We start from the raw sequence: 27,896 nt of genomic DNA on the forward strand, positions 1-27,896 counted from the left end.
GTGTGTAATTTTTTTGGTAAAATGTTAATAAGTAGCCAGACAGTCTAAGTAAATTTCATTGTAACACCTAACAGTTTCTATCTTTTGAAGTGACATAGTAAATTGCCTAATAATTGGGTAATTATTTGGTGTAACAATGTCACTGCAATGTCAAATGTTATCACAAATATCTTTATGTAGCAAGTAGTTAAATAGGATATAAAGGTGGTACCAAGACAAAGACATTTGAAAACATAGTCTTATATAGTATTTACCAGTTTCTTTCCCAGAAATAAAACTGAACCTGGGCTGTAAAAGGAAGTTTTAGCATGGTTTTATGGTATTACAATATCTAGAACCTTTTGTACAGTGGGTAGTGCTGTCACCACACAGCAAGAAGGGCCTGGGTTTGATTCCCTGCGCAGACAACCAGGGTCCTTTCTGTGTGGAGTTTGCATGTTGTCGACATGGGTTTCCTCCCACGGTCCACAGACACACGGTCAGACCTGTTGGAGATCCTAATTGGCTTTAGGTGTGAGTGTGTGTGTCTGTGGCACATGATATGCAAAATAATCACACAGTACTTTGAAGTTTCTGCTACATACATACCTATTTAATTCTTTTACAGTCTTAAGAGACTGTAAAAGAAAGATTTCCCAACGGTCACAACTGTGACGAAGACACTTAGGTGACACTTTATTTGGAGTGGTTCTTTTTAGATTACATAAGCACTCAACAAGGAACACATCAACAACAGGAACACATCAACAACAGATCTATAATGTAGTAGCAGTGGATACATTCAGTAGATTATCAAGAGACTTTTAATTAACTGCACTGAACATGTAACAGGTTTACTATAGACCATCTTGGCTTTTGGGTTGAGGTCAAGTAAGGTTAGGCTTAATGGAAGCACCATATTAAGTCTACTTCATGTAACATATCAACAATACAATCTACTTAATGTAAGTAATGTATCAACAGAACATTTTCAAGATATTTACTTCAATGTATTCAGATGCCTTGCTACTGCTACTCTACTGATATGTTGTTGACGTGTTACTCTGTTAAGGACCACTCAAAATAGTGTTACCAGAATACAACTTATATTTTCACTAACTTTCCTAAACACATACAGAAAATGCCTATACTTTGTGTCTATGGCTGTCCAAGGAGTAATATTCATGTATTCAGATCACTAGGAAATGTCCTTCAGTCCAGACAGAGAAAAAAGGAACAAAAACAAGTAACTGAATGTTGAAAGAAAAACATTAGCATTTTAGAAACCAGACATACAAATAGTTTGATTTTCCTCCCTGTTACATGTCTGTGCTTGAACAAAGATGTTCTTTCACTCTATCAATCTATCTCTGCAGCAATAATTACCAATCCAGTGGAGCCAAATGACCTATTATGAGCAGTTTGGAGTCATTATGTAAATGGCCTCAGAAATTATGCTTTGAACATAGTTTTAGTTGCTAATGCAAACACCATAATAGCCGAGCGATAGACCTCTAAGACACCTGCCATGATTGAAAATTTCCACCATTACTATCCAGCGTGAAGCAAAAGAACAAACACATATCACATTGCAGTTTGACAAGCTGTTTTTATTTAGTTAAAATACATAGGAAACAGATACAGTAAAATTATATTTCAAATATTTACTGAACAGTTTTACAAAAGTTATCACAAAACTGTACATATCATGACAAAGTGTAGCGCCCACTTCTGTTGCCAAATACAAGTATGACAAAAAGCACTGTATTTTGCTGAGAAGCCTTTCAATGGCTCAAAGAAGAGTATTCTCAGTAAGTAGAGTGCTCATTCAAATGATGAGTCATTTCACGATAGATGCAAATTGTGTATAAAGTTATCCAAGATCACAAGCTCATAGTACAAATCACCACCAAACAATCCATAGAAATACACTTTAACATAACTTTCAAGAAAGTTCTCAAGTATTTACGTACGTTGGCACTGGGAAGGAGGATATGTGCAAATACAAACACAATTTCAAAATTCAGTAGTTCATACAGATTCTACTTTTTTTACATGATATCAGTCAAATCCAGAGACTGGTGTCAGCATGCTACAAGAATATATTACTTTTGTTCTAATACTCACACAGAGTACTGGGGCAGAAACTTTGTCCTAATGTGCAAATTAAAGTTAACAGTACACAGCCTTTGTGTAATTGCCATGTTTGTTTGCATTATTACTTGTGTGAACATATAAGACAGAGCACTTTCAGGGGTCCACCGCTTTCAGAAATGTACACCAAATCCAAGCAGGTACAGACTAATTCGACCGCAGGCATGTTGTGTTGCTATGGTGACATTATAAAGTCAATGGCAAAGAGCAACTGCTCTAATCAGCAGGCAATCATTTTTGACAAGGTAATGTAAATTTAGGTTTACACCTTTGGTCAAACAACGTTGGATCTGAATTAAATGTACCGAGACTAATTTGCATAATTGCAACATGCCCTATTTTAATTGCTGCTTTGGCTGTTATTCTGCAACTCGCTGGGAAAACAACCTAGTTTTTAGATGCTCTATATTTGGTTCATACATTAGGTTTTTAATGGATTACAAAAAATAAACAAATGAGTAAAATATTCATTCTAAATATGTCAAAAGCAACTAATGTTCACTTGAAATATGTAAAAGGATCCATATAGCAAGACTCATTCCATTTCACACAATCTGAGTCATACATTCAATGTATCTAAATGATCTGTGTGTACAGTGATGTTCACAGGATTTTAATTAAATAAGACCACATGTCCTAATTTCTTCTGACCTACTTTTTTCTTTATGTCATCAAATAATTCCCTGGGAGTTCATACACTGTGTTTTCGTTAACTTTCAATATTTTATGGCTTAACAAAAATGAGATAGATAGATAGATTCATACAAATAACACACATACTTTTTCTCTGGGAAAAACTTATTTAAGGTGCACAATTGGACCTTAAACCCATTACAGTACCTTTGAAGGTACATTTACATTGTTTGTACCTTGATAAACGAAAAATGTGCCTGCACAGTACCTTTATTTCTAATAGTGCAGATAGATGGATTTTTATAGTTGCGCACTGTTGTTAATGTAACTGAAACCAAGATCTCAGTCATTTCATATTTGAATGCATAGGAACAGAGTTACAAATGGCTAATTTAATTGCAGGGATAGTGTAAGTTCTGGAAATGTTGAGAAAAAATCTTATTATTGTGAAAATTTTAGGCAATAACATTTCACAATCTCTCTGTTAGTTCTGCTGGGGCATAAACTCCTGCTTTGTGAAAAACAAAAAGCTACATCATCTGGCTACTGTGGCTAGTCCTTTTTTCATCAGTTCCAGTGAAAAGTTGACAAAAAAGCAAAATGTTTGAAAGCTGCACTGTTAAGAAAGTGCCTAAGAAAAAGTCGATTTGAGGTTTACACATCATCACAACTGTTCCAACCTTTTGTGTTCTTTTTAGACGTTTTCAATTTAGTAGGATAGCAAGGCAATTTTTAAACTATGAAGAATAAACACAAGCACCAGTTTTGTGACTTACACATGACCCTGGACTGCTGTTTGTAAGGCTGAGGTTGACCTGCACTTTGGGACCAACAAAGGATTGTTTTCTTTCCCAAAATCAGAATTTTTTAATTAAGATATGTTACATATGTTTGAAATTCACTGTAATGAAGACATCTATATGTACATGTCAAATTAGATTTTTTTTTTGCACCATAAAAATCATCAACACTGATGTATATTTTGTCCAAATGTACCCCAAAGCACTGAAATGGTGGCCTATGCCCTGATCTTAATTATTTTTCCTAGACAATGTTTCAAGATGTTTCTAATACTAATCCTTTTTTTTCTTCCCTGACCAGCTTTGTATGATTGCACAAACTATGATCATTAAATGGAAAGCTATGAATGTGATCAAAACCAGAAAGAAAAGAAAACTTTTCTGTTTAGATAAACAATGCTCAGAAGAATAGTCAATTATGTATATATTCTCATAAAATCATAGTAATCATGGTTGCATATATGTATATATGTCTCATTTTCACTATATTTTTTTAGAATCATACATTGGACAGGTGTATTCAGTGTTCAACATATTTGTTTTACCCTTTAAATCACAAACACAGTAAGTTTAGATTTTAGATATTCATGCCACTTCTATTATTTTTTGTCATTTAATGCGTCTACATTTATCAAATACTGTCATCAAGTAAAGATTTTAGAAAAGACAACATGGAAAGTGCTGTTATTTGATATGTCACCCAACTGACATGGTATCATTTTACTGCCAGTCTCCCCATCCAATCATATCACCATCTCATACGCCTGCTGTGGGCCTTGTCCGTCTTTTCTAACAGCCCATACATCTTCAGAAATAGTCCTAGAGGTAATGCAGTAGCATCAGGAGTATATAGCAGAGGACACCTGCACAAGTCATCCTCTGGCATAATGATGCAGTGTTACAAGCCACAACAAGAGAAAAACAGAAAGCTCATGGCACAAACCAAGCACATGTGCGCTAAAGAGTGTGAGGCGACTTGTGTGATTCAGGGTCTCATCTGCTATGGTTATGGAGTCTGGGGGGGCTTGGGGGAGGGGCAGGAGCCCTGGCTTTCAAAACTGGATGCTCTTCCTGGCCACTGTAGAGAGAAAGTGAAGAAAACAGCTCACATAAAGCAGTTTTCAACTTTGGTTGTGGAGCATCCTTGTCCTGTTGCCCACCTTATTAGCTAATTAACCTTCTCAGGTAGGCAATGTCATATATGACATCAAAGGACAACATAGATAAAAGAATAAATATTTTGTGAACGCTGCACGCTAGAGACATATTTTCATTTTTCCCAGAAGAGTAGTGCTGCTCATAGGTCGACAGACTCGGCCCAAGACGTCAGTGGATGGCTAACAGTCCTGATAACAACAATAGCTCTTTTTAACACAGATAAATGGATAAATAATCACAGATTAAACACAATTCATTCTTTTTATAAAATGGATAGTTCTGGTCCTAAAATCTGATTGGCTGAGCCGCATTTGCAGCTGTCGTAAAATCTACAATATACACACACTATGACTGCCTCACAACAACAGAACTTTGTATTACTGCGCTACGACCCAAAAACCCTTATATTGTTAATGGAATCATCTTTGACTCTTATGCTGCTCACATGGACCAGCGAGTATATTGATAAAGCAAGAGCCCATTTTTGTTTACACTGTGGGGCTGGCAACTTAAGTTCTTAACTAGCACTAGGCTGGACAGATAGCTAACAGGCTAAAAGATAGACAACAGCCTAAACAACACCATCATTAATATCACAGACTTGAATTAAAGTACATATGGTATGATTCACTGTGAAACATCAGTATAAAAGTCCAAAAAAATATCACTTGATTGGATTACACACTTTAAATGTTCATGTTTCAGTCAGAAGTCGCATCAAACCCAGGCTGAATCCCAAACTCTAATTCTAGCCTCTATGGCCAAATAGTGCATCGATTGTCGAGTACAGATGTGGCTGAGTCCCAAATGACTATTTCTTAGCTATATTTTGCATCATTGGGGTGCAGGATCCAGTATTTAAATTCCTATGTAGTGCACTATGTAGGGAGCAGGGAGCCGTTCCAGATTCAGCCCCAGCAAGAAAAGAGGGTGCTGCCGGTTTGGTGCTAAATGAGACTCGCGGTGGCAATTTAGTGAACAAAAAGTACTTATACAGTGAAAGTTTTTTGCATTAAACATTGCTGTGTTATCATATGTTCATTTTTATATGACAAAAAGTATGAAATGTAATGACCGCAATATATGGCAATGGGCGACCGAACGTTCTCCGCATGCAGCAGTCCATTGTTGCTTGGCAACAGTACCATACTCTAAAGGAACTACATTTCTTGGCGGAAATTATTATTAATAATTAATTATTTTTTGGAAAATTGTGTAGTTTTATTATATTTCATGTTGGCCGCCATTTTATAAAAGCAATAAGCCACTTAAGCCCATGGGTTACTGTGATTTTATCACAGGCAAGGGAGTTAAGAACACCCTTCCCGTGATACAATCGCAGGAACGCACAGCCTCTTGTTGCTTATTGCTTTAATGCACAGCATCTGATGTCACATACATCATCGACCTGAGAGGTTAACAAGCCCTTCATGAGCTGAAGTGGATACATCAGAGCAGGAACTCTAAAATGTGCAAGAGAAGAGATGCTCCAAGAACCTGTGGGATATAGTAACAAAGCCAAGAGGCTGATAGAATTCTCATTTGCATTTGTCAGCGGTGGTCAGGCACATGCAGAGATAGACCCCAAGGGTGCTTGAGCCCCTGTTCATTTGACATCAGACTGTACAAGTACCCTTCTGGTTGACGGGTATACTAATTGTGTGTTATGTGGCCATTCCTCAAGCTCAGTTTTGCCTGTGGAGATAACAGCACTGGAAATTCCAACAATAAAGCACCGAACTTCAGTGTCACATTCCATAATGTGGTTCTTTTCGAATAACAACGGCAGAAAGGGGTGATATCAACTTGCTAAACCAAGTTCTTGTCTGCTGAATTCTTAAATACAGTTATAACTCAGTGATTCATAGAATTCATAGAAGTAGGAAATGTGCAGCCTTACATGTTGGAAATTCGGACTCAAATTTCTGTTTAGGCTATGAAGTATTTTTGCCTCCTTTGGTAAACTCTTACCACTACATTTGGTTTCCTCCAAAACATGATTAGATTGTCTCTTTTGATAACAGTGTCTGCAACATGCTGTAAATTAAATTACTTTTAAGTCATGTTCAGGTTGCCCTTTTCCCCATTCAGCCCTTGTCCCCCCCAAATGTCTGTGCATGGGCCTGTTTGTGATTCACCACTGAAAATGCTTTTAATCTAATCTTGATGCATTGAAAAAGACCTTTTGGTATCAAAAAAGATTTAAATGAATTGCTGGGTTGTTTGTGGCCTAGATAGACTTTGTTTTTTGTAAGAATTGTGTTCAGCAAACTGCAGCACCAGCAAATCAAGTTTAAACATTTGCTGGAATAACAGTCAGAGGAAACATAGCTGGTTAGCAACATGCCCCTCTCCCCAAAAGACACCTCCTCACAGCACTAAAATTGCACTGGTCAATAGCAAGTTGTAACATTCATTATAATGGTACGACCTCTGCTCATTTAACCAGTTCTGAAACCAGAAAGAGCTACAAAATACAAATCATGTAGCTTTAATCACATAGATACAATTTTTCTGTACTTCAGCACCATATTGCATTAAAAGTTGATGAACATTCTCAAAAATAAAGGTGCCAATAGGATTATTTGAAATGATGACTAAGAAGAACCACTTTTGTTGACTATCAATGGATGTTACTGCCATTGCTGCATAAGCTACACATGCAGTGGACAGAGATGAAATTGAAAAACACTAGAGAATTTCCTCAAAGAGCAATTTTTTGCTGCGGTTATTCAGTGGCTACAAAGAACACTTTGGCACCTTTGTTTTTAAGAGTGAAAGATACTACACGTTCGCAAAGTACTAGTTTATCTCCCCTACCTCACAAAGGGCATGCCAGTGTGTGATTGGCTTGCGTGGGTAAGCTAACATCTCATTCCAATGGTCTCGACCCAGGCCCTCAGCATCAGGGCCTGTCCGACACACACCAATCACCTCATTGTGCCCAACTCTGGGGAGAAAAACAGAAATAAAGTACACTGGTTTGATAAATTAATCTTAAGTAACAAAGGATGCATGTAAAAAAATACATTCAAATATAGAAACATCAGACAATGAGAAGGTGTCAATTCAGTGTCAGACGGACACTTATGGATTAGGTCATACTGGCTCCAGCTCCACCCAGGCTCCACCTACACACAGCTGTAGCTTGTTTCTGGACTCATTAGCTCTCTTACACATATATATATATTCCATATGAATGGAAACAAAGAAATACAGACAACTTCGGACAAAGGAAACCAGTTCAGAAATGCATATAAATGCATATGCAAGTATAGCTCTCTTTGTCCTAAGTTGTCTGTGTTTCTTTGTTTCCATTCAGACAAACAGGCACATTCATGTTTGAATTCCCTCGTTACATATGACAGTGATCTCTGATTAAAGAATGGAGGTTTGATGCCATATTTTTATACACTGTGTTTAATTCTGCTGTTGCAGCTTTGCAATACTTGTCAAGTAACTAACACTAAATCACACGTGTCTGCTTCATTAAGCTCTTTCCAGTTCACAAACATGTAAAGTTGGCCTAATAATTTTACACATCAGACCATCATATTGCATCTGTCAAAACCTTAAATCTGAAATGATAATTTAATAAGAGAAAGTTAAACAAAAAAACCTTGAAGCAGTAATGAGATTTTATTCTGAGCAATTTTGGACCATTTATATTGTCCCATTCATCATGAAATGTTCACTTGATATAAAGAGCAGTAATTTCAAATGATGTGAAAAGCTAAAGGAAAAAAGATGTGACAGCAGCGATATGCTGTAATTTAACCCACTAGTAATTTCCCATACTTCACATGCTTCTCTACTTCTTCTGCCCCTTCAGTTTGTTATAGCCATGCTTTTCATCCCATTACCCCCTAAACCATGTTTCATATTAGGATTGTAGGCAAGGATGCCCCCAGCTCTTGAGCAGACACCACTCACCTGTCATAATCCATCACCATGATTGACAGGCTGACCTGCTCCACGTTCTCGGGTGGGATGTCAAAGATAATGGCCTCATTGTATACGGGGTTGAGTGTGTTCTTCTTAGTGGTGGTCTTTCGTTTCTTGAGCCTCCGACCATCACAAATCAGGGAGACTTTAACATATGGATCTGCGGAAGCAAACACTCAGCATGGCTCTGGTCCAGATTGAAACTTCATTCAACTTAATTAAGGCCTAAATGAAAATTCTTTTGTCATCCATCTGATTATGAAGGCATTCACTAACAGAGGCCTTTCGTCTCATATTTACCTTATGAGCTTCGTTGTTTTTTTGTAAATATACACTCATTTTATTTGATGCCTGCAACATGCTCCAAAAAAGTTGGGACATTAGCATGTTTACCACTTTGTTACATCATCTTTCCTTTTAACAGCACTTTTTAACCATTTGGGGACTGAAGATTCAAACTGATTCAGATTTTGCCATTCCCCTGTTATACCAATCTTCCACTATGCCACTGTGCAGGACCTTTGTTGTTGTATTTTAAGCTTCATATGACAAGTTTTCTATGGGAGGCAGATCTTGACTGTAGGCAGGCCAGTCTAGCACTTGCACTCTCTGATTACGCAGCCACACTGTTGACACATGCAGAACGTTGTCTAAAAAGGCAGCATATGTTGCTCCAAAAAGTGTTCAGCATAAATGCTGCTTTCATATATGTGCAGGCTACCCACTAATGCACCCCCATATCTTAACAAACCCTGGCTTTTAAACTTTAGACTAGGAAAAAACTGAGTGGTCCCTTTCTTCTTTGTCCCACAGGACACAACATCGATTATTTCCATAAAAAGCTGAAAAGTTGACTTATAAGAGCATAATACATATTTTCACTGTTTATCAGTCCATTTCAGCAGTGCTTAAGCCCAGAGACGTCGGCAGGGTTTCTGGACAATGTTGATATGTGGTTTCCGTTGTGCATTGTATAGTCTTAACTTGCATTTGTGGATACAGCGACGGATAGACTTAATTAACAAGAGTTTTTCAAAGTATTCTTGTGCCCATGTGGTTATATCCATCACAAAAGCATACTAATTTGTAATGCAGTGCCATCTGAGGGGTCGAAGGTCATGGGCATTCAACCGTGGTTTTCACCCTCATCCTTTGTGCACAGAGATTTCTGGTGAATTACCGAAAATTCTTGCAATCTCTGACTGAAGAATGTTAGTTTTAAAATGTTGTATTTTTTGCTGATGCAAGTGATGAGCCTTAACCCTCCTTGCTCATAAAGGACTAGACCTTTTCTGGATGCTCCTTTAAAATCTGAGCATAATTGCATCACATTTTCAAGATGTTTTTTGAATTTTACACAATGGTCTTAGTCTTGAATTTGCCCTGCCTCATCATTTTTTAGAATGTGTTATAAGCCTTAAAATAAGAGTATATTAACAAACTATGAAGCTGAAAAGATAAAATATTACTATATATCTTGTCTGTACTGCGTGTGTTCAAGTACAGGTCAAAGCAGATTTTTCAATCACTGCTTTCTGTTTTTATTTGCATTCTGTCTCTCCTGTCCTAACTTTTTTTTGGAATTGGGTTTGTATTTTCACGTTATCAGTCTTCTTTATTACTGCTGTACATATTTTTGTTACCTTGGTTATTATGATGTTCCAGCTCTGTGGCAAAAGATTACTTGTTTTTAGAGACTTCACGTACAACCCCAATTCCAAAAAAGTTGTGACAGTATGTGAAATGCAAATAAAAACAGAAAGCAGTGATTTATAAACCTAGTTTTACCTTTATTTAAATGAAAACAGTACAAAAACTTCACTTTTTGAGACTCACCACTTTGCCAAAAATGCATCAGCAAAAAATCTAGCAGTTTAAAATTCATTTTTCTCAGCAAACGACTGCAAGGATTTTAGGTATTTTTACCCTTTAAAGTTCTTAATTTCGTCAACAGATTTAGAGAATCCACAGAAATATCTGTGCGTAAAGGGCAAGGCTGAAAACCACAACTGAATGCCCAGGACCTTTTATCCCTCTAACAGCAGTGCACTGAAAAACGGCTTGCTGTTATGATGGATTTCACCACATGGGTTCGGGAATATTTTGAAAAACCTGCATCTAGAAATGCAAGTTAAGACTGCACTAAGAACAGTGGAAGTAATATGTCAACAACATCCAGAAACACTACAGCCTTCTCTGAACTCAAGCTCATCTGAAATCAACTGATGCACAGTGCACAGTGTTTTGTGGTCTAAGGAGTCAACTTTCAGATTGTTTATGGAAATAATGGATGTCATGTTCTCCAGGACAAAGAAGAAGCAGATTGTTCAGATTGTTCCCAGCGTGAAGGTCAAAATCATGGTCATGGTATGGGGAGGGTTTAGTGGATAACTTGCACATCTGTGAAGGCACCATTAACGCTGAACACATGCCTGTTAGATGCTTATTGCAACATGACACTGCCAAGCCATATTCTGCATGTGTTACAACAGTATGTCTGCATAATCAAAGAGTGCAGGTGCTAGACTGGCCTGCCTGCAGTCCAGACCTGTCTTTCATTGAAATTGTGTGCAAAATATAACAATAAGGGACGCATATGTTTGCAAAGCTGAAGACTTGTATAGTACAAATACAGAAGAATGGCAAAAAATTATGCTTTCAAAACTGGATCAGTTTGTGTATTCAGTCCTCAAATGATTATTAAGTGCTGTTAAAAAGAAAGGTGATGTAACACAGTGGTTTGTGTTTAGTTGAATTACATTTGTTGAATGCTGCACTGATTGTGTTTTTGAACAGGCTGGTCTATCGGGGTTTAATTGGTCTTATGCTGATTATCTCTATATTGTTGTTCTTAATGCCAATGATATGCAGCTGTTTTGCCGTGTATTTTTGTCTTGTAACTCACAGTATCTTGTGTGACCATGAGTACAGTGGAGGAACTTGTAGAAATAAAGGTTATGTAAACAATTATGGTTATGATATGAGGGAAACTTATTTCTTCACCTAGGTTGCGTATGACCAGCAGAGGTGCTATGTAAGAGGTGGTATAATATGGGACTGGATGATGAATAATGACAATGCCCTCCCACGTGGCAATGCCATACCACGCCACCATTCACTAACCTGAGGAACCCGTGATGTCCATGGCTTTCAGGTTTCGGCACTTGATGACGGTCAGGGTCATGCGGCCAGCCGTGGGAAGGTAGCAGAGGGAGTACATGATTTCCCCTAAATCCACACTTTCCTACAATAAGGTGAAAATGATAGAATTCTTTACAAACATCATAAACATCATAAACCTCACTGAAGATCACATTAGGAGTCTAAGGCAGATTAGTAGGATGAAAGCTATCATTGCAGAGGATGTTCTTGTGTAATTGTAATGGTGATGCTCAATTATGGATGATATAATTGATAATTATGTTCTCACATAACTGTGATAAATATTTGCTAACAACATCCATACAGCAAGTTCTCAAATAAAAATCTTTTTTTTTTTTTTACCTGTGCTGAGAACTCAAATACCACTGCAAACACATTAATCACCTTCCAAATAATCTTTTATTTGTCTCTTCAAGGACAATACCCTTGATATTGGACTAATGTTTGCTCATCCTGGTTAAACAAACAAAGACCCTATATTAAATCTAGATAGTAAGGATTTGTTTTTACTTGAGGAAAACATGAGAAAAGGACTCTATGTTCCTGTATAAATATAGATCTCTCTTTTCTCAGAAAGCCAGCTCCTTCCCATAAGATTTCCATAACAACTGGCTTTCCAAGAAGACTTCTATAATGACTGCCTATGAGAGTGGTGGGGTCTTGATGTATACCTTGGCTATTACGCTGAGCAGAAGGTTTGGTATTCAGAGATACATTTGTGGATGTCTTTTTGTCTGATATAGTGATGTCTGATGCCATAGGCATTTTCACCCTGTGCTTTTTTTAATGATGACTCTATTTTGCTTCAAACTGCAGAATTCACCAGCACCATGTATAATAACACAGAAGAATATGCAAATATAAAAATATATATCCATATCCCACCCCCAAATGTGAGTTAGTTCTTCAGTGTGATTGCTTACATGTTATAGCTGCCCTACCCCCAACCCAAATGGACCTCATTGTGTAATTAAATTTACATTAGAATTTTTCAGTAAAATAGCAAAATAATAGTATTAATCCCTTAACAAGTCATGGGCCCACTGGCGGCCCCAAAGTTTTATTACACACTTCTATAACTTAAGAATAGCTCTATTAGTTTGCACTGAAGTACCTGTAGTTACTGAATAATAAGCCTTAGTATGACATAAACCTGGATTGTTAAGGGGGTAATATTCAATTTCGGAAGGTTAGCTTCACAGTAATAATATTGCAATTATGACTTGGTCCAAGGTTATTGCTACATTTATCATTAGCGCAATGTCGCTGTCAGGACAAAAACTTGTAACTGCATTTTTGGTTGTTTTTTGTTTTTCCACATAATTTGTACACATCAGCTTCTCTTCACATCATGTGAAAATTTCATGATGACCGGCGCAGCAGAAATGGTCTAAAATTACTTTGCAAAAAACTTTTATACTGAGTTCCCCTGAAAATTCTGGGGAAATTAGGTTTTGTTCCAAAAGACTTCAAGATTTTTTTGCCACATCAATCACCAGAGTTACTGGAAATTTGTTTTAGTGCACTCAAGATAACATGGTAGCAACCACAACAGACAATCATCCAATGAAATAACCAGATGTAATAAGTACATGGAGACAAACATGAAAACATAAGAGCACTGAAAGCAGCAGCCTGTTTAAAATAAACAGTGACAATATAATGTTATATTTTAGTAAATGTCGCCTCGTGTAGCAATTCTTTTCAGACTTTTGTTGTTGTTGTTGTACACAAGGATTCTTGTTTAGGGCTTTAAGGAACTCCCTCTGTCACACTCCATCTCCCCTCTTGACTAATCCTGTCACCCTCTGTGAACGCACAAACCTGCAGGCAGGCTAAGGGGCCACGTCACATCACTGTGTTCATGACTAACCGAGACAACCCACAGCTTTTTGGGGGCAATAACACCCTTCCTGTTTCTGCCCCTCTGACTTCCACGCCTTCACAGTGCCGTCTGGCACTCTGCCACAACGGCCATGCGCTGCAACACGTGGTGATAAAATTAGGCCCACAAGCGTCAACCAGGGATGAAATAAAGGGTTTGAATGTGTGGCGGAAGTGTGACAGGGCAAGGCTGCAATCAATGGCACAGACTATTCTGGGCTATCTGAGTAACCAGACTGTCTACACAGTCAGAGCTCAAGGAGCAGCTGGTTCGGAGCATCAGTTTCATCCCTGGAGCTTCAGAGATGAAGTAATGCTTTCCTGCATCTCACAGGTGCAGAACTCCCACGTCTTTTCATCCTACTGGGTTCTCTCTGAGAGTGTAATAAAGATAATCTTTCATTAACAATGTGATTCATGTGTTTATACAGCTAAACTATAGAAGTAGAGAGTTTGTGATTTTATTTAAATGTAATTACATGTTTACATACATAATAATTAATCCATTAGTATATTCTGTCTCAACAACTTAGGGTCTGAACCTCCAAAGAAAGGACAAAAAAGTTTTAAAAATGTAGAGGATGTTATTTATCTTTCCCTAAAATGAGACACACAACCGCACACAACCATACAGTGAGCACCTTTGGCAAAATTACACATTTTGTTGCTTTTTAAAGTGAAATGATGCAAACACAACCTGTACAGCAAACTATTTTGAAAAAAATAACATTTTCTGCAAATGTTAATGCACAGTATGGCATGTGCAATAGTTTGGACACCCTTCTAGTTGTAAAGTCTCAGGACTTTGACTTTCAACTACTTTGGCCTTAATTGACTCATTAGGGCTGGCTAGGCAGGTGAATAACTGTCATTAGGAATTTTCAGCTGAAGACAAACAGGTGACAATTCTTAAGTTAATGCAAGATCTGAAAGAACAAGAATCTGTAAGACTAAGAAAACTCTCACAATTGTTCATATGCTGGACAGAAAGGCAAAGCAAACCATATGACAACAATGGACCTGCAGAAATGTTTAGCTGACACAGGAGTGGTAGTCCACTGTTGTTCTGTGTAATTTTAAATGCACAAACATGATCTACATGGAAGAGTCATCAGAAGGAAAACTTACCTGTGACCTCACCACAAAAATCAGTGTCTGAGGTATGCAAAACAACATCAAGATGCATTATCTAGTGTGACTGTTGTGTGGACTGAGAAAGTAAAAAAAACCTCTTTGGCCACAATCGTATGGTATGTTTGGAGGAAAAGGAACAGCATTTGATGAAAAGAACACCTTGTCAACTGTTAACCCTCTGGGGTTGACAAATGTGCCGGAACATCAAATTAGATGTTACTTGGTGTTTGTATTAATATCTTTGCGAAAATACAGTGCGGAAATACGATTCAAACAGCTCCTGAGTCTGTCCTTTACAATTTGTCTAATTGCAAAATGGTACATGACTCAATGAAGACAAATTCAGACACAAGCCAGCTGCTTCTCACTGTGTGTAACTGGTGGATTTGTGCGTCATCTGTAATTCAGGTGTCTGACTATATATGTATATATATATTTATCTACTATTTTATTCATACATTCCACTACTTTGGTGAACCTAAGACTCTAATAAACCCATTTTAAGCACCACGACAATTCATCCACATGAGTAAAGCTATGTTTTCACAAGAGATAGAAATGAACCAGATTTCATTTTTTCAGCTTTAGGGCTGAATTATGTCTTACAGGTCAAAAGTGCCTCATCATAGAGAGAGTTAAAATTGTTTTGAACATTTTTATATATAATATGTATCATGTGATATGCAAGTGCCCTTAAAGGCAAATGTAATAATATATGCAAAAATCAAGAAAATGTCCTCAGACCCCAGGGGGTTAAGTATGGGGGTGGAGCTATTATGCTTTTGCCAGTGGCGCAGGAAACATTGCATGGGGAAAGGGGAGAATGGATTCCACTAAATACCAGTAAATTCTAAAAGCAAATGTGACATAGTCAGTCAGGAAACTGAAGCCAAAAAAAGGTTGTCTTAGCAGTGTGTCCAAACTTTTGCACATGCCACAATTTTATTTTTCTATTTTTACGTAAAATATAAAGTCTAAAGTAACCATGCAAATACACTTGATCTGATTCAGGTTTCAGTCTGACAGAGTGCTCAAACTTGAAGTTCTGCAACAATGACACAGTATTGTGCTTTTCTGGCCACAATAAACAGATTTAATAAACAGATGATTAATTAAATCTTGTAGGCTACAGCAGGGAACTGGCTGAACATGACTAAAGCTTGGAAACGCTACAATAAGGAAAGAGAACGAGAGACAGAGACAGAGAGAGAAACTGAGAGAATGACGAGAGCTGACAGTGACATAATAACACATCAAAACATCAACATGACAGGGACAATAATACACTCCCTGTCAGCCAAATTATATGCAGACAGAAGTGCTGCGAGGCATCTAAACAACAATAAGAAGATGAAATGCACCGACACAACAGCAATCATGGTGTTTATGAGCCCCAAAGAGGCTGATGTGCCCAACTTTGTAGACGGCAGAGATTAGGGCTCCCCAGTACATGTGAGTCACCACATAGAGACACAACAGGAGTTCTCAGCAGTTATCCAGTCAGCACTCCCTCTACACACTTGACCATGGTATTCACAGCAGGGGGGGTGGCTGGAAAACGTACATGAGTCACTGACCGTTTGACCAAGCTCATGACCCAGTATGTATCATATGTTATGAATTCATTTTAATAGCATTTATTCTCTGTATTTTAATTTGAGTTAAACTTCAAGGGTATTTTATGGTAAATTCCACTGGAAAAACAACATTAAATGTGCTTTACACCTACGCCAAAGCATTTTGGGACCATGCAAATTGTTTCTGACATGCTTACTGCTCTACGTGATACTTACTGAATTTACTGTTATTTACTCCATAAAATGCGTGATACAGCTGTACTTGGTCCATTGAGCCACATACTTGCCTTGCTTGATATAGGATTTTAGCTGCTCAACAGTTCAGGGGCTCATTTGTCATATTTTTTCTTTCATAATGAAATAATTAATAAAATAGACTGCAGGCAGGCCAGTTTAGCACTCAGACTCTATTACTACTGAACCTTTCTATTGTAATACATGCAGAATGTGGTTTGGCATTGTCTTGCTGAAACAAGCAAGGCCTTCCCTGAAAAAGACATCATCTGGTTGGCAGCATATAAATATTGTTCGGCATTAATGGTCCCTTTGCAGATGTGCAAGTCACCCCTGTCATGTGCACTAATGCACCCCCATATCATCATGGATGCTGGCTTTTGAACTGTGCACTGATAACAAGTTGATTGGATGCAGTGTCCATGGTTTCCAAAAAAGGACACTTTTCCACTTTACCAGAGTTCATCTTAAATGAGCCTGGGCCCAAAGAACCTGGCGGTGTTTGCGTATCTTGTTTATATGGTTTCCTCTTTGTGGATGCAGCAATGAACTGTGTTCACAAGCAAGCGTTTTCAGAAGTGTTCCTGAGCCCATTTCCAATACAGAATCATGTCTTTACTATTTTACCTTGAGGAGCTTAATTCTTGAATAGTTGCGTTATTTGCCAACACAGTCTTTCGAAGAGCGGTGAACACCTCCGCATCTTTACTTCTGAGAGACTCAGCCTCTCTGGGACACTTTTTAATTATGTTACTGACAATAACTATGAAAATTTCTCAGTTTCAACATTGGATATGTTACCTTTGCACTATTTTCAATTAAATATAGGGTTTAAATGATTTGCACATCATTGCATTCAGTTTTTATTTACATTTTGCACAGCATCCCAACTTTTTTGGAAACAGGGTTGTGGTTCAAGTTTATTTTTCACCTGCTTGAGATATAATAATGACTACTAAGGACTTGATTGACTTTTTGGTCATTTAATGGCATTCTAATCATCTAATTTGGCTAATTATTTCCCTTTATAGGGAATAATTATAGTTAGCTTAACTTTTTGGCTGACATGAAATGATATACTGCACTGTTTTGTGTGCACACACTAATACAAAGCTTGCATTTTTGTCTAATGAGCATGAAAATATGAGAAAAGACTCTTGTTGTAAGGAGGCTAACAGAAATGCTAATAGTGTTATCCTTCTTACTTGCTTTTGTCAGTTTAGCAAACACAACTTTTGGTGCTGGACCAATGGCACTGTTCCAAAAGTTTGGGTACTTTATGCAGTGGATAAAATGCACCAAGAAATTTGACTCTACTGTGACATCATTGTAAAAAAATACTCAAAGGTTTTTCCAATTGCTTTATAACATTAGTTAGTTACTGGTGTGGCATGCAGACGCAGCCCATGTGGGCACATTGGCATGACTTTGCCAGACATTTCAATTATATGGGTTCTTTATATTTAGACAGAAAAATAGTAAAATATTGTGTTGATCAACATGTAAAAAATGGTGCAATTTATTTTTAGGTAGCTAATTATGTGCAGAGAATCATTAGCATAGACATCAAAAATGCTTCTGAAGAACAATTTGGATTCAAAATAATGTTCAAGCAAATAACTAACACAGTGAACGCAGTTTCTTGGGCCTTGTCTCAAGCATGTCTGTTCTTCTTTTGTATGGGGGCTGTACAATGTGATTTTATTTATGTGAGAACTCACACAAGCTTATAAATACAGAGGAAATTGTAATTTCTGCATCCTGCATGGCTTAAGATAAGGACGCTTCGTCTTAGCTTATAAGCGCTCTCTCATCAGAATCAGCTGAGCGTGAAAAGAGAACAGCTTTGTACAAGAAATACACAAAAAAAACCTCTGACACAGCATGACTGAAGTTGTTACATAAACTGAGATATTTGCTGAGGCGTAATTTTGAGTGGGCCGGAATATTACAGGGGCAAAGCAGACAAAGGAACCCATCCAAAAGATGACATGGGAGGGAATCGGGCATGCTTGCCTTCTTTTTATGGAATCATGTCTAAAGTGCTGATGGCATGGTGACAGTAGGACATAGTCAATCCCACACCTGTGGCATTAGTCATGTCTCATGGCTTGGAAGGTCTAACTCTCCTTGGAGGCTCAAATTGTCTGTGGTTTTGGAGGGAGCTAATTTTATCTGTTTTTGGAAGGGTTGCGTGGGTGTCCGGAAGGGTGAATCAGTTCTGAACTGAATCCTCCCTCACACCTGGCTTTGTACAACAAATCAATCTGCTTGTTAATGAAGCCTGCAATGCTTCATTATAGCTCTGTGTTGTTGGTGCTTGTGGGCTGCAGCTTTTAAGACACAACAGCTTCAGAATACCTGAACCATCTGTAATCATAACGTATTAGATGGTGCTATTCCTTTCTGTACACTTGCAAGGGCATATAGTGATTTGAGGGCACTTTTTAAGGTTTATAGGTGTCACAGATTTGTAATTGTGCTCATGTTGGACTGTAAAAGATGAGTGAGCAAACAAAAAGAAGCTAAAATGAGATTGAAGTGAAAGGCTTATGCTAGCTGTCTTTATACAGCCAACCTAACAGGAACTACTGTTCATTTGGCAGGTTAACAGTATACTTACTGTAGTTGATGCAAGAATGTCCTTCCAGACCACAGCCTCACGTGACAGGTCGGAAAGCTCAAACAGGTTGTCCACCACCACCTCACCGATCATGTCATGGCTTGTGAAGCGGTCAAAGTCGTAGACGCTGAAGTGCAGCTTGCGGTTACACAGCTGCTCATACTCCACCGGAAACCGGAACACCTCATCGAACGTGGGGTTGAGTGTCTTACGATGGACCCGTGTCTGGAACTTCTTTTTACGCTCTGGGAGCAAATAGATCTTCACATAGGGGTCAGAGGTGCCCGTGAAGTCCTTGGCTGGCAGGTCCAGGGCTTTAAGAATGCGCACCACCAAAGCCTGTTCCTCATAGTCGTAGCTCAGGGCGAAGCTCAGCTTGCCACAGGTCTCCACCGGCTCCTTGTTCCCTTCCTCCGAGTCTACGGATTTCTGTTTGTAGAGCTCAGGCTTGATGCGTCCGATGCTGACCGCCGAGGACTGCCGCACAGGCAGAGTGTCCATGCTGAAGTCCACGCTGGACACATTCATCTGCCTTGGAAGATGCCGACGGAATGAATTATGCCTAGCAAGAAAGATCGCAGAAGAGTGAGAACCTCTCACAGTAAAGTACTTTAAGATTGCAATCATTTGTTGAGATTTGCCTAGGAGGTCTCCATTATCAAAATCTGAACAAGAACTCCATAATAGAATACTTTCAAGAAACCTCAGGTGCTTCTTTTAGACTTATCTTCAACTGGCCTGCAAACAGAGAACCACTAAAACTTGACAGAAATGGAGAGAAGCTGAGCATTTGCTGTTAAACGATCAAGGAGAGAACCTGGCTCACTAGGCTCTCTACCTCACTCTGGTCGTTCTAAGTGGATCTTCATCCCATTTCCTCACAAGCATAATGACTTCCATTCTTCAAGCAAACCATAGCTTTTTACTTCTACTTGGTGTCTCCTAGCAACTGGCACCTATTCCCGAGACTGCAAATAATAAAAAGCCACCGCAATAAATGTATAAAACTTATTGTGTAAAAAGAAATTGTGGTCAAATGCTACTGCACTTTAAAAAATTCTAAAAAAAGTTCTGAGATGCATCTAAGGATGCTTTGCTTTGGGTCATGTCTAAATGTTTTATCACAAATTAACACAAAGAACTACATTGTCGGTAGTTTATTCAGTAGTTACCAGGTGTCGTCACAGACTGAAGCTCATCCACATCAGACATATCATATATTTCATTATCACTGAAAGACTATGGCCTGTATCTTTCAGAATATCACAAAAGTCCCTTTTACAAGCAGTACTTTAATGTTTTAAGTATGTTTTTAAAAGGTTTGATGACAGATTATTAAAGTAATTAAATTAATAGCTGGTTTTGCAATTACTTTTCAGACATTCATTGATGCTGTCCTTGAAGAAAACAGTTCACAGAAACTTCAACTGGACTGTTTGAAGTCTATTGGCAGATAACTGTTGGTAGGCCTAGTGATGTCAGCAGGGTGGAAGCTTCACTAGTTTTCTCAAAAGAAACAGCTGTGAGCTCAGACTATGTCAAAGTGACTGATAATGTGAAATATAATATTAAAGACATGTCCCCTAAGGTCATTGAACAAACTGGCAACTTTCTATGTAAATACATTCAGCAAATGGTTCTAATAATAATGACCTTGTATGGATTACAGAGTTGCACTACTAGTAAATTATACACATAAACAGGCAGACAGCCAAAACACTGCAGCAATATAATTCAGCATGTCCTTACACCACCACAGGGGATCAACAGACTAATCTAAATACCTTACATTTAGAAAGAAAAACATACCCCTACCATACAATGATGGCTGCCTGTTCTTAATAAGAAATCCAATAATGTGCTATGTTGTTATTGTCCTTTTTCTTCTTTCTATTGCGTCTGCCAGTCTAATGTGGGTGGACTTTGACAAAGGCATAATAAAATATGTTTATGAATAATTATAGTTACTGTAGCTATTCTACAAGAACTGGTGCTAATATGATTTGTTAACATTTTAACATTAGATTTCTCCCAGCAAAGTGCATAAAAAACCTCAGAGCAATTCATCATATTAACCCTTTTATTCCTTCATGTTTTTCTCTCATCAACTAGCGATTAGCTGCCCAATGTGGCCATACCCGGCTAAGCCATGAGCGGTAACAGGGGGCAGTTGAGAGCAGTTCACATTAACATCCAGATGGCCAGGAAATGACAGTTTGTAAGCAACTACTTTAAGCAATTACCTCACAGCTTGAGCCCATATTAAGATCTGTGGCAAAAAAAAACAAACAAACACTTTATCTTAAACATTATAGCTTTTGCTGTAGCACGGAGAACAAATTTGTCACCAGTTTAAATACTCTGTTAGCATTTTCTCTCAAATGCAGTTGCAGTTTCCCTGTACTCTGCCGTTCCTGTTGCACATAGGGGAAAGACCTACCACAGAGCACAAAGGCTGTGTACATCTGGCAGCTTGTCTTTTTTCCCAGACTACCAGCAACACAGCATTGTTGAGCACCTTGGCATGCTTGTAGGCTAACACTAGCTGTGCCATGTGACCATGCAGACACCCCAAGTGACTGGTGACAGAAGAGAGAGGGTACCAGCCTTTATTCAATTCCAGAAAGAGTGAGGATAATTGTGTTCTTGAAGCCCGCTGGCCACAGGGCAGCATTTAGCACAGCAGGGACTCGACCTCCGCTGCTGTGTACCGTTCATTGTTTATGAATTCATAGAAAGCGTTCTGATAAACAAGAAGCAAAAAGGAGAAGAACTATTCAGAGCTTGTAGATGTGGCCCAGGGATAAAGATAAAGGAGAAACCACCTGTGATGTCTTGCACTGGCGAATATTTGATGAAATACAGCAGGTGTTCTGATGTGCAAATACTGAACACAAAAAGCCATCAAATGTGAAGTACCCTTAAAAATAAAGGCTCCAAAATGCTGTTGACTTGGATGTACAGTTCAGTACAGTTTAATCAGTGTAGAACCATTATGTGAAAGTTCTTTCATTTTTAAATAGATTAAAAAGATTCTTCACACTGATTTACAAAAATGATTCTCTAGAACCCTCCACTGATTCTTTAGGGTACCATCTCTCCAAATAACCAGTTTTGGTAACACTATTTTTAATAGTGCTGGACGGATCCAAATGAGTGAGGCAAGGCGACATTCCTAGACTACATTCTCTCTCTATAGCTGACCTTTATGCCTCATTTGCCCTTGCTCGGAATGCCATCAACATGTAATTTACGAAGATGCCTTATTCGTTAGGCTGCAACCGGGTTTTTAATGACAGCTCCGTGGTGACTCAATAATGGCCACCATCAGCAGAGGAGTGCAGCTGCTCATCATGGTCCCCAGTAGGACAAACGCTGCCGGCATGTCAGTTCCATCGCATGGCAACACTAATTATAAACCCTGCTCTCTTTAAACATGGTGCCACGAATGAAACAAAGAGAAGAACAACTGATTGTTTAATTGCCGTTGTCATGGCAGCGTGACTTGGGTGTTAGGGTTTTGGAGCTGCAGTGATTACAGGGCTGGTGTGGAAGCTAGGGGGCGTGCTGCAGCCCTGTCAAACAATGAAGGGTGTGTGTTACACATTTCTATAACATCACTGTCCAAAAATAAACAAGTATCTCCTTTTTTCACTTTTTTATTTATTTTTCTGTATTATTTGAATACAGCAGCTGCTCTTTACATTGTGTAAAAAATTAATAAATATTCAGAAATAGACCAACAAAAATGTTCCAAAGTTGTTTGGAATAAAATCTCTTTGCATTAATTTACATTAAAAGTAAGGAAAGTTTTTGCTTTCTCCTGTAAAGTTACCATTTTGGAGATACTGGACAGCAACGGCAGGTATTTTATGGCCATTTGTTTTGAAAACAGTGTGTTTAAGTGTTTTTTTTGTTTGTTTTTATCTTTTACCATTTCAGTAATATGAACCTTTCTTATAACAGTGATGATCACAATCTCTTAGATTTTTATTTGCATCACTCACATGCAGCAAAAGTTGTTGTTCATCTTTGCTTGTTTTTTTCATTGCTTTGTAATGACATTGAATGCTAAACACATCACTGGATAGCCTGAATATCTGAACTGATTAACACCGACAACATGCCTAGTTTAATGAGCCCCTGTTCTCTTTAACTCGTGTAGTCATATAAGCCTGTGTACATTTTTCCCCACATTAAAAAATGCCTTTACACAAAAGTTGTGGTAAATAGGTAATGCACCAGCTTAGATCCTGCGGTTGGCTTTCAATTTGGAAGTGAGCCAAGAAACGCATAAACACAGATACAGCGAACAGCTGCTGCTTAACAAGGTGCACGAAAAGGTAAACTGCAGATTCTGAAATCAGCGTCCTGCCTAACACAAACAGTCTTCTTTGGGTTTGAGTGGGAAAATTAAATTAACTGAGATTGGACGTTTGAGATCATGCAGGCAAATGTCAAAGTTAATGTTCTTATGAGATTATGCTGGCACAATCTCAAAGTCTGCCACAGTGTTCAAACCTCATTGATAAAAAAAATCGACTGAATTTGACACATGCAAAATAACTGTGAGTGGGGGGAGAGGGGGAGTAAATTATGTAATGAACTGTGCTAATTCTAGAACTGTTACTCAAAATGCTGTGAGGGTGTTAGTTCAACAAACAGAGCTTGTAGTTAAACATGGTGTTATTCTGCCCATTATCTCATCTGGAATGCCAAGATATTGTGTAATATCTATGTAATACTAAAAACACTACTTTTTAAAAAGAAACTACAGAAAATATATGAAAACTAATGAATCACTTTGCAAACCACGTAAATATTCACTGGCATTCAAGCACACCTTTGTAAAACGCACAGTGTTGTTTAAGTCTCTTGTAAGTGTCTTGACAGTTCTGTATTTTTTATATCTTCTGTATTTTATTTCTTATGCACATTTTTTCTTGTTGCTATTTTCCCGCTTGATGTTAGAACATTGGCCACAAGAACATTAGTGAAGTTATTGAGCATCAGAGACACTGATGTTTACCAATTAGAAACCTAATTAGAAAGACATCATGGACTTTGTTTCCATGGGGTTTTAACACTTGTTCCAGCAATTAATTTGCTTTCAGATGGTTGAATCAACTATTTAGATGGGGACACTTTTGGACATCCATCCATCCATCCATCCATCATCCATCCATTCATCCATCCATCCATCCATTCATCCATCCACCTATCTTCTCCAACATGACCCAGAGAGCTGAAAGGAGTTAAAGTAAAAGTTGATACCTGGAGGATGAGGTGGGCTCAGTGGTCTGCCTCTGGATTTTGGCCTGCTTGCTGAGGCACTCACGCAGAGTCTGCTGCACCTCAGCTGGGATGTCTGGCGACGTCTGGCTGATCTTCATGGCTGCCTCGAGTAGCTTGACTGAACTGCGACCATTCACCTTTACCTCAGGCACCTTCCTCTTCCTCTCCTCCTGGTCATCCTGCTGGGGCTGAGAGGCCTGGCGCCCCATGAGCGCCACCCCAGCCAACTTGGGCTCTGGGACCAAAGGGGGCTGAGGGCGGGGCGAAGGAGGTGGTGGCAAGTTGGCCGGGGGGGCTTCGGGGAGCATCCCCTGTGGGATGCCATCAGCATGCGAGGAGAGGGCCTTACTTCTCCAGATGGGCCAGCACAGCTTCCAAAACACAAAGAGAGAGACTACCAACAGGGCGAGCCCACAGAAACCCACGACCACAGCTAGGAGACTTACAGAGATGTCTACAGGCAACGCAGAGACATGGTTCAGGGAAGGTGGAAAAAGAGAACGAAAGTAAGGATAGCAGAAAGAAAGAGGGAGAAGGTGTGATAGAGAGAGACAGAAAGAACAAGAGAGGGAGAAGAAGGATGGGGGGGTGAAGTGAGAATGAGTGAGGAATTGAAAGACAGACAGACAGGACAGACGGAAAAGGCCAGCAGCAATGAGAAGTGCATGACAGACACACACGGAAGAGAGAGGGCGAGAAGAGGGAGAAAAAGAGGAGAGAAAGGGCAAAGCATAAGAAGGAGAAGACTAAAGGTTCTGTTTAGCAGAGAAGGGAACACAATCATATAGAACCTAATTCTGAACAGAAAAAACAGAGAGAGGTTTTATAGTTGCAGATGCAATTACGCACAAAATATTTGCGAAATAATTGAACATAATTTTTATGCATTGTTATTCTTCATGTCCACCCAAGCAGACATGCCTTGGGCTGCTGAAAGGGAAGATTTTTAGTTTGTGTAGGAAATTCAGTAACACTTTACTAAAACTCTGCTACATAACATTGAGATGAAGATGTCATATGAGTCATTGTGACAGATTACGTCCACTGATGGGTCAAGTTGCCATTACTGGTGATTGTCATGATGTCTGAGGTCACGGCGGCCACCTACGCTTGTGTAACATAAGCTGTCATGACATGACAACATTAAGACATCTGTCATGATAATTACCAGCAATGACAACTGCACAAAATCTGTAATGACAACTTCAACTAAGATCCAACTAAGATCTTAAAGTTAGCTGGGAAAGCATGAAACTGCTTCATAAGACAGACTCTGGAATGAGAATGCTGAAAAGGTGAATGTCATTTACACTGTAAATTATTAGAGCCCCAAACAAGCATCTGATATCATTAATACGTATATATATATATATATATATATATATATATATATATATATATATATATAATATCATCAACAATAGGCAAATCATAAATGTACATAATTTATAAACCTTGTGGTAGTCACTGCTATTAGTTAGCCTTTAATTGTACAGTACAGTAAGATGTGGTGGCAAAAAATCCTGCTGTGCAATTTTATCATAATCGCTACTGTTATGACACTCTCACTGTACACTTTAGACTGTAAATACTGCTGCAACTCTAGTTATGTTTATACTCATTGTGTAGTAACTACCTCATACCACTTAGTGCAATACCTGCTCTCATGTAAATACAGCAAATCTGTTTTATACGCTTTGTAATTATGCAAATAAATATACTTTTTTCCTACTCTCTCATACTTTGACTTATGTCTAAGTTTTTTATTCTGCCTAATTTTTGCCTATTTTTATTTCTTTTTTTATTTCTTTCTTTGCATCATGAAAAGGTTCTTCAGATTGATGGAGAATGTGCTGTAGATGGTTCTATATAGAACCTTTCTGAAAAGGATTCTATATAGCACAAAAAAGGGTTCCACAAGTCAAAGAAACCTTTTTTGGTACTATAGAGAACTCTTTTGGCTAAGAGTGTAGAGGTGGCCCTGGTTATGAATCAGGGTTCAATTGGTACTGAAAAAGCACAATAAAGGTCTCATCAGCTTATAATTGTTACTGTGGTGTTATAAGATTTCAGAATGAATCTCAATGAAGTCAAAAAATAGTTTTAAGATCCAATAAATAATAATAAAGGTTTGACACATGCCAACAGTTAAACCATAACCATATAAAAGAGAAAATGATCTGGCAAAGTGTGTGTGTGTGTGTGTGTGTGTGTGTGTGTGTGTGCGCGCGCGCGTTGTTGTAGGGAGGAGGGGTTCAGGGATAAGGATGGAGGTTTATTATGCAATGCACATTTCTAGAACAGAGCTGGCTCCCTGTCTGATGCACTGCATTGTGCAGGGTAACAGGACTGCTGCTCAACAGCATTCATGTTTAATACAGACCAGCCCTCCTGCGAGGAACAGGTGTCAGCATTTAAAGCCACGCAGCCGTGCATAGCTGTTCATTAGGCGACTTCCATTAGTCACGTGCGACCCAGCATGCGCTACATGTACTATGAGACGGTACAAGGTGTTCCGCCGACAGAACCTATGAGTGTATGGGGTCTTTGTGGTTCTCACTGATTTTCCTCACGCGCCTCAGTGTGTGGAGAACGGAAAACTATACAACTCTTTGTATTAACTATGAATTATGTTAAAGGTTAAGTTGCAATTAACATCGACATACTTTCGGTCGCTAAATCACTGCTTTGGTTCCTCTCACTGTATAAGAACAACAGATAACCGAATCGTCTAAGCGAGCAGCGGTGAACACTGGAGAGAAGCTGCCTGTTCCGCAACCTGTTGCGCTCTAGCTGCGAGCTACAGTTGGCACAAAGTGTCCTGAAGGGCCGCTGCTCTGCTCGTACAAAGTTTACGCAGGGGATTTGCCAGACATTACAGCACGCAATGCGCCACTGCTCGCTCCGTAAGAGCCTGTGGTCATTGCTTTTGGCCACTAGTGTGATGAGAAAAACTTTGAGGACGAGTTCTCGGGGGGATACGCGTACTAGCTTCAGCATTGTGTGTACAAAGGGTGGAAGAGAGAAACATGATCTTAGTCAGATTTACCTGAATTTCCTTTACCTGGTATGTTGCTCTCCATCGGAAAGATGTCCGAGCATTTTTCCCGGTCGACGTGGCCGGCGAGGCACAGCTCCGTGACGATCTGGAGTGCCCTCTGGCACAGGCTGACGCTGTCCTCCGTGCGGACGCTCATGTCTTTCCTGTTAATCCATTGTATGTTGGACGATCCGTGAGAGCGGTGGCTCATTTGGACACCATGCGCGCTGCCCGAGGCAGCCTGTCGCCGTGCGTAAAAGAACGGAAAGCGCGAGAGC

At 38.9% G+C, this 27,896-nt stretch overlaps 1 protein-coding gene across 1 annotated transcript; it reads right to left on the minus strand.

The window, feature by feature from the left end:
* Positions 1-1,568: 1,568 nt before the first annotated feature.
* Positions 1,569-27,896, minus strand: syt10 (synaptotagmin X). Its single transcript, XM_036577606.1, has 7 exons — positions 27,643-27,896; positions 24,558-25,032; positions 19,284-19,845; positions 11,793-11,913; positions 8,658-8,829; positions 7,545-7,674; positions 1,569-4,644 (listed from the first exon to the last, which is right to left on the minus strand). Exons 1-7 carry the CDS (start codon positions 27,827-27,829, stop codon positions 4,573-4,575), a joined length of 1,719 nt encoding a protein of 572 aa, XP_036433499.1. The 5' UTR covers positions 27,830-27,896; the 3' UTR covers positions 1,569-4,572.

This window comes from Colossoma macropomum, unplaced genomic scaffold, assembly GCF_904425465.1.
Source record: "Colossoma macropomum unplaced genomic scaffold, Colossoma_macropomum, whole genome shotgun sequence".
NCBI lineage: Eukaryota > Metazoa > Chordata > Actinopteri > Characiformes > Serrasalmidae > Colossoma > Colossoma macropomum.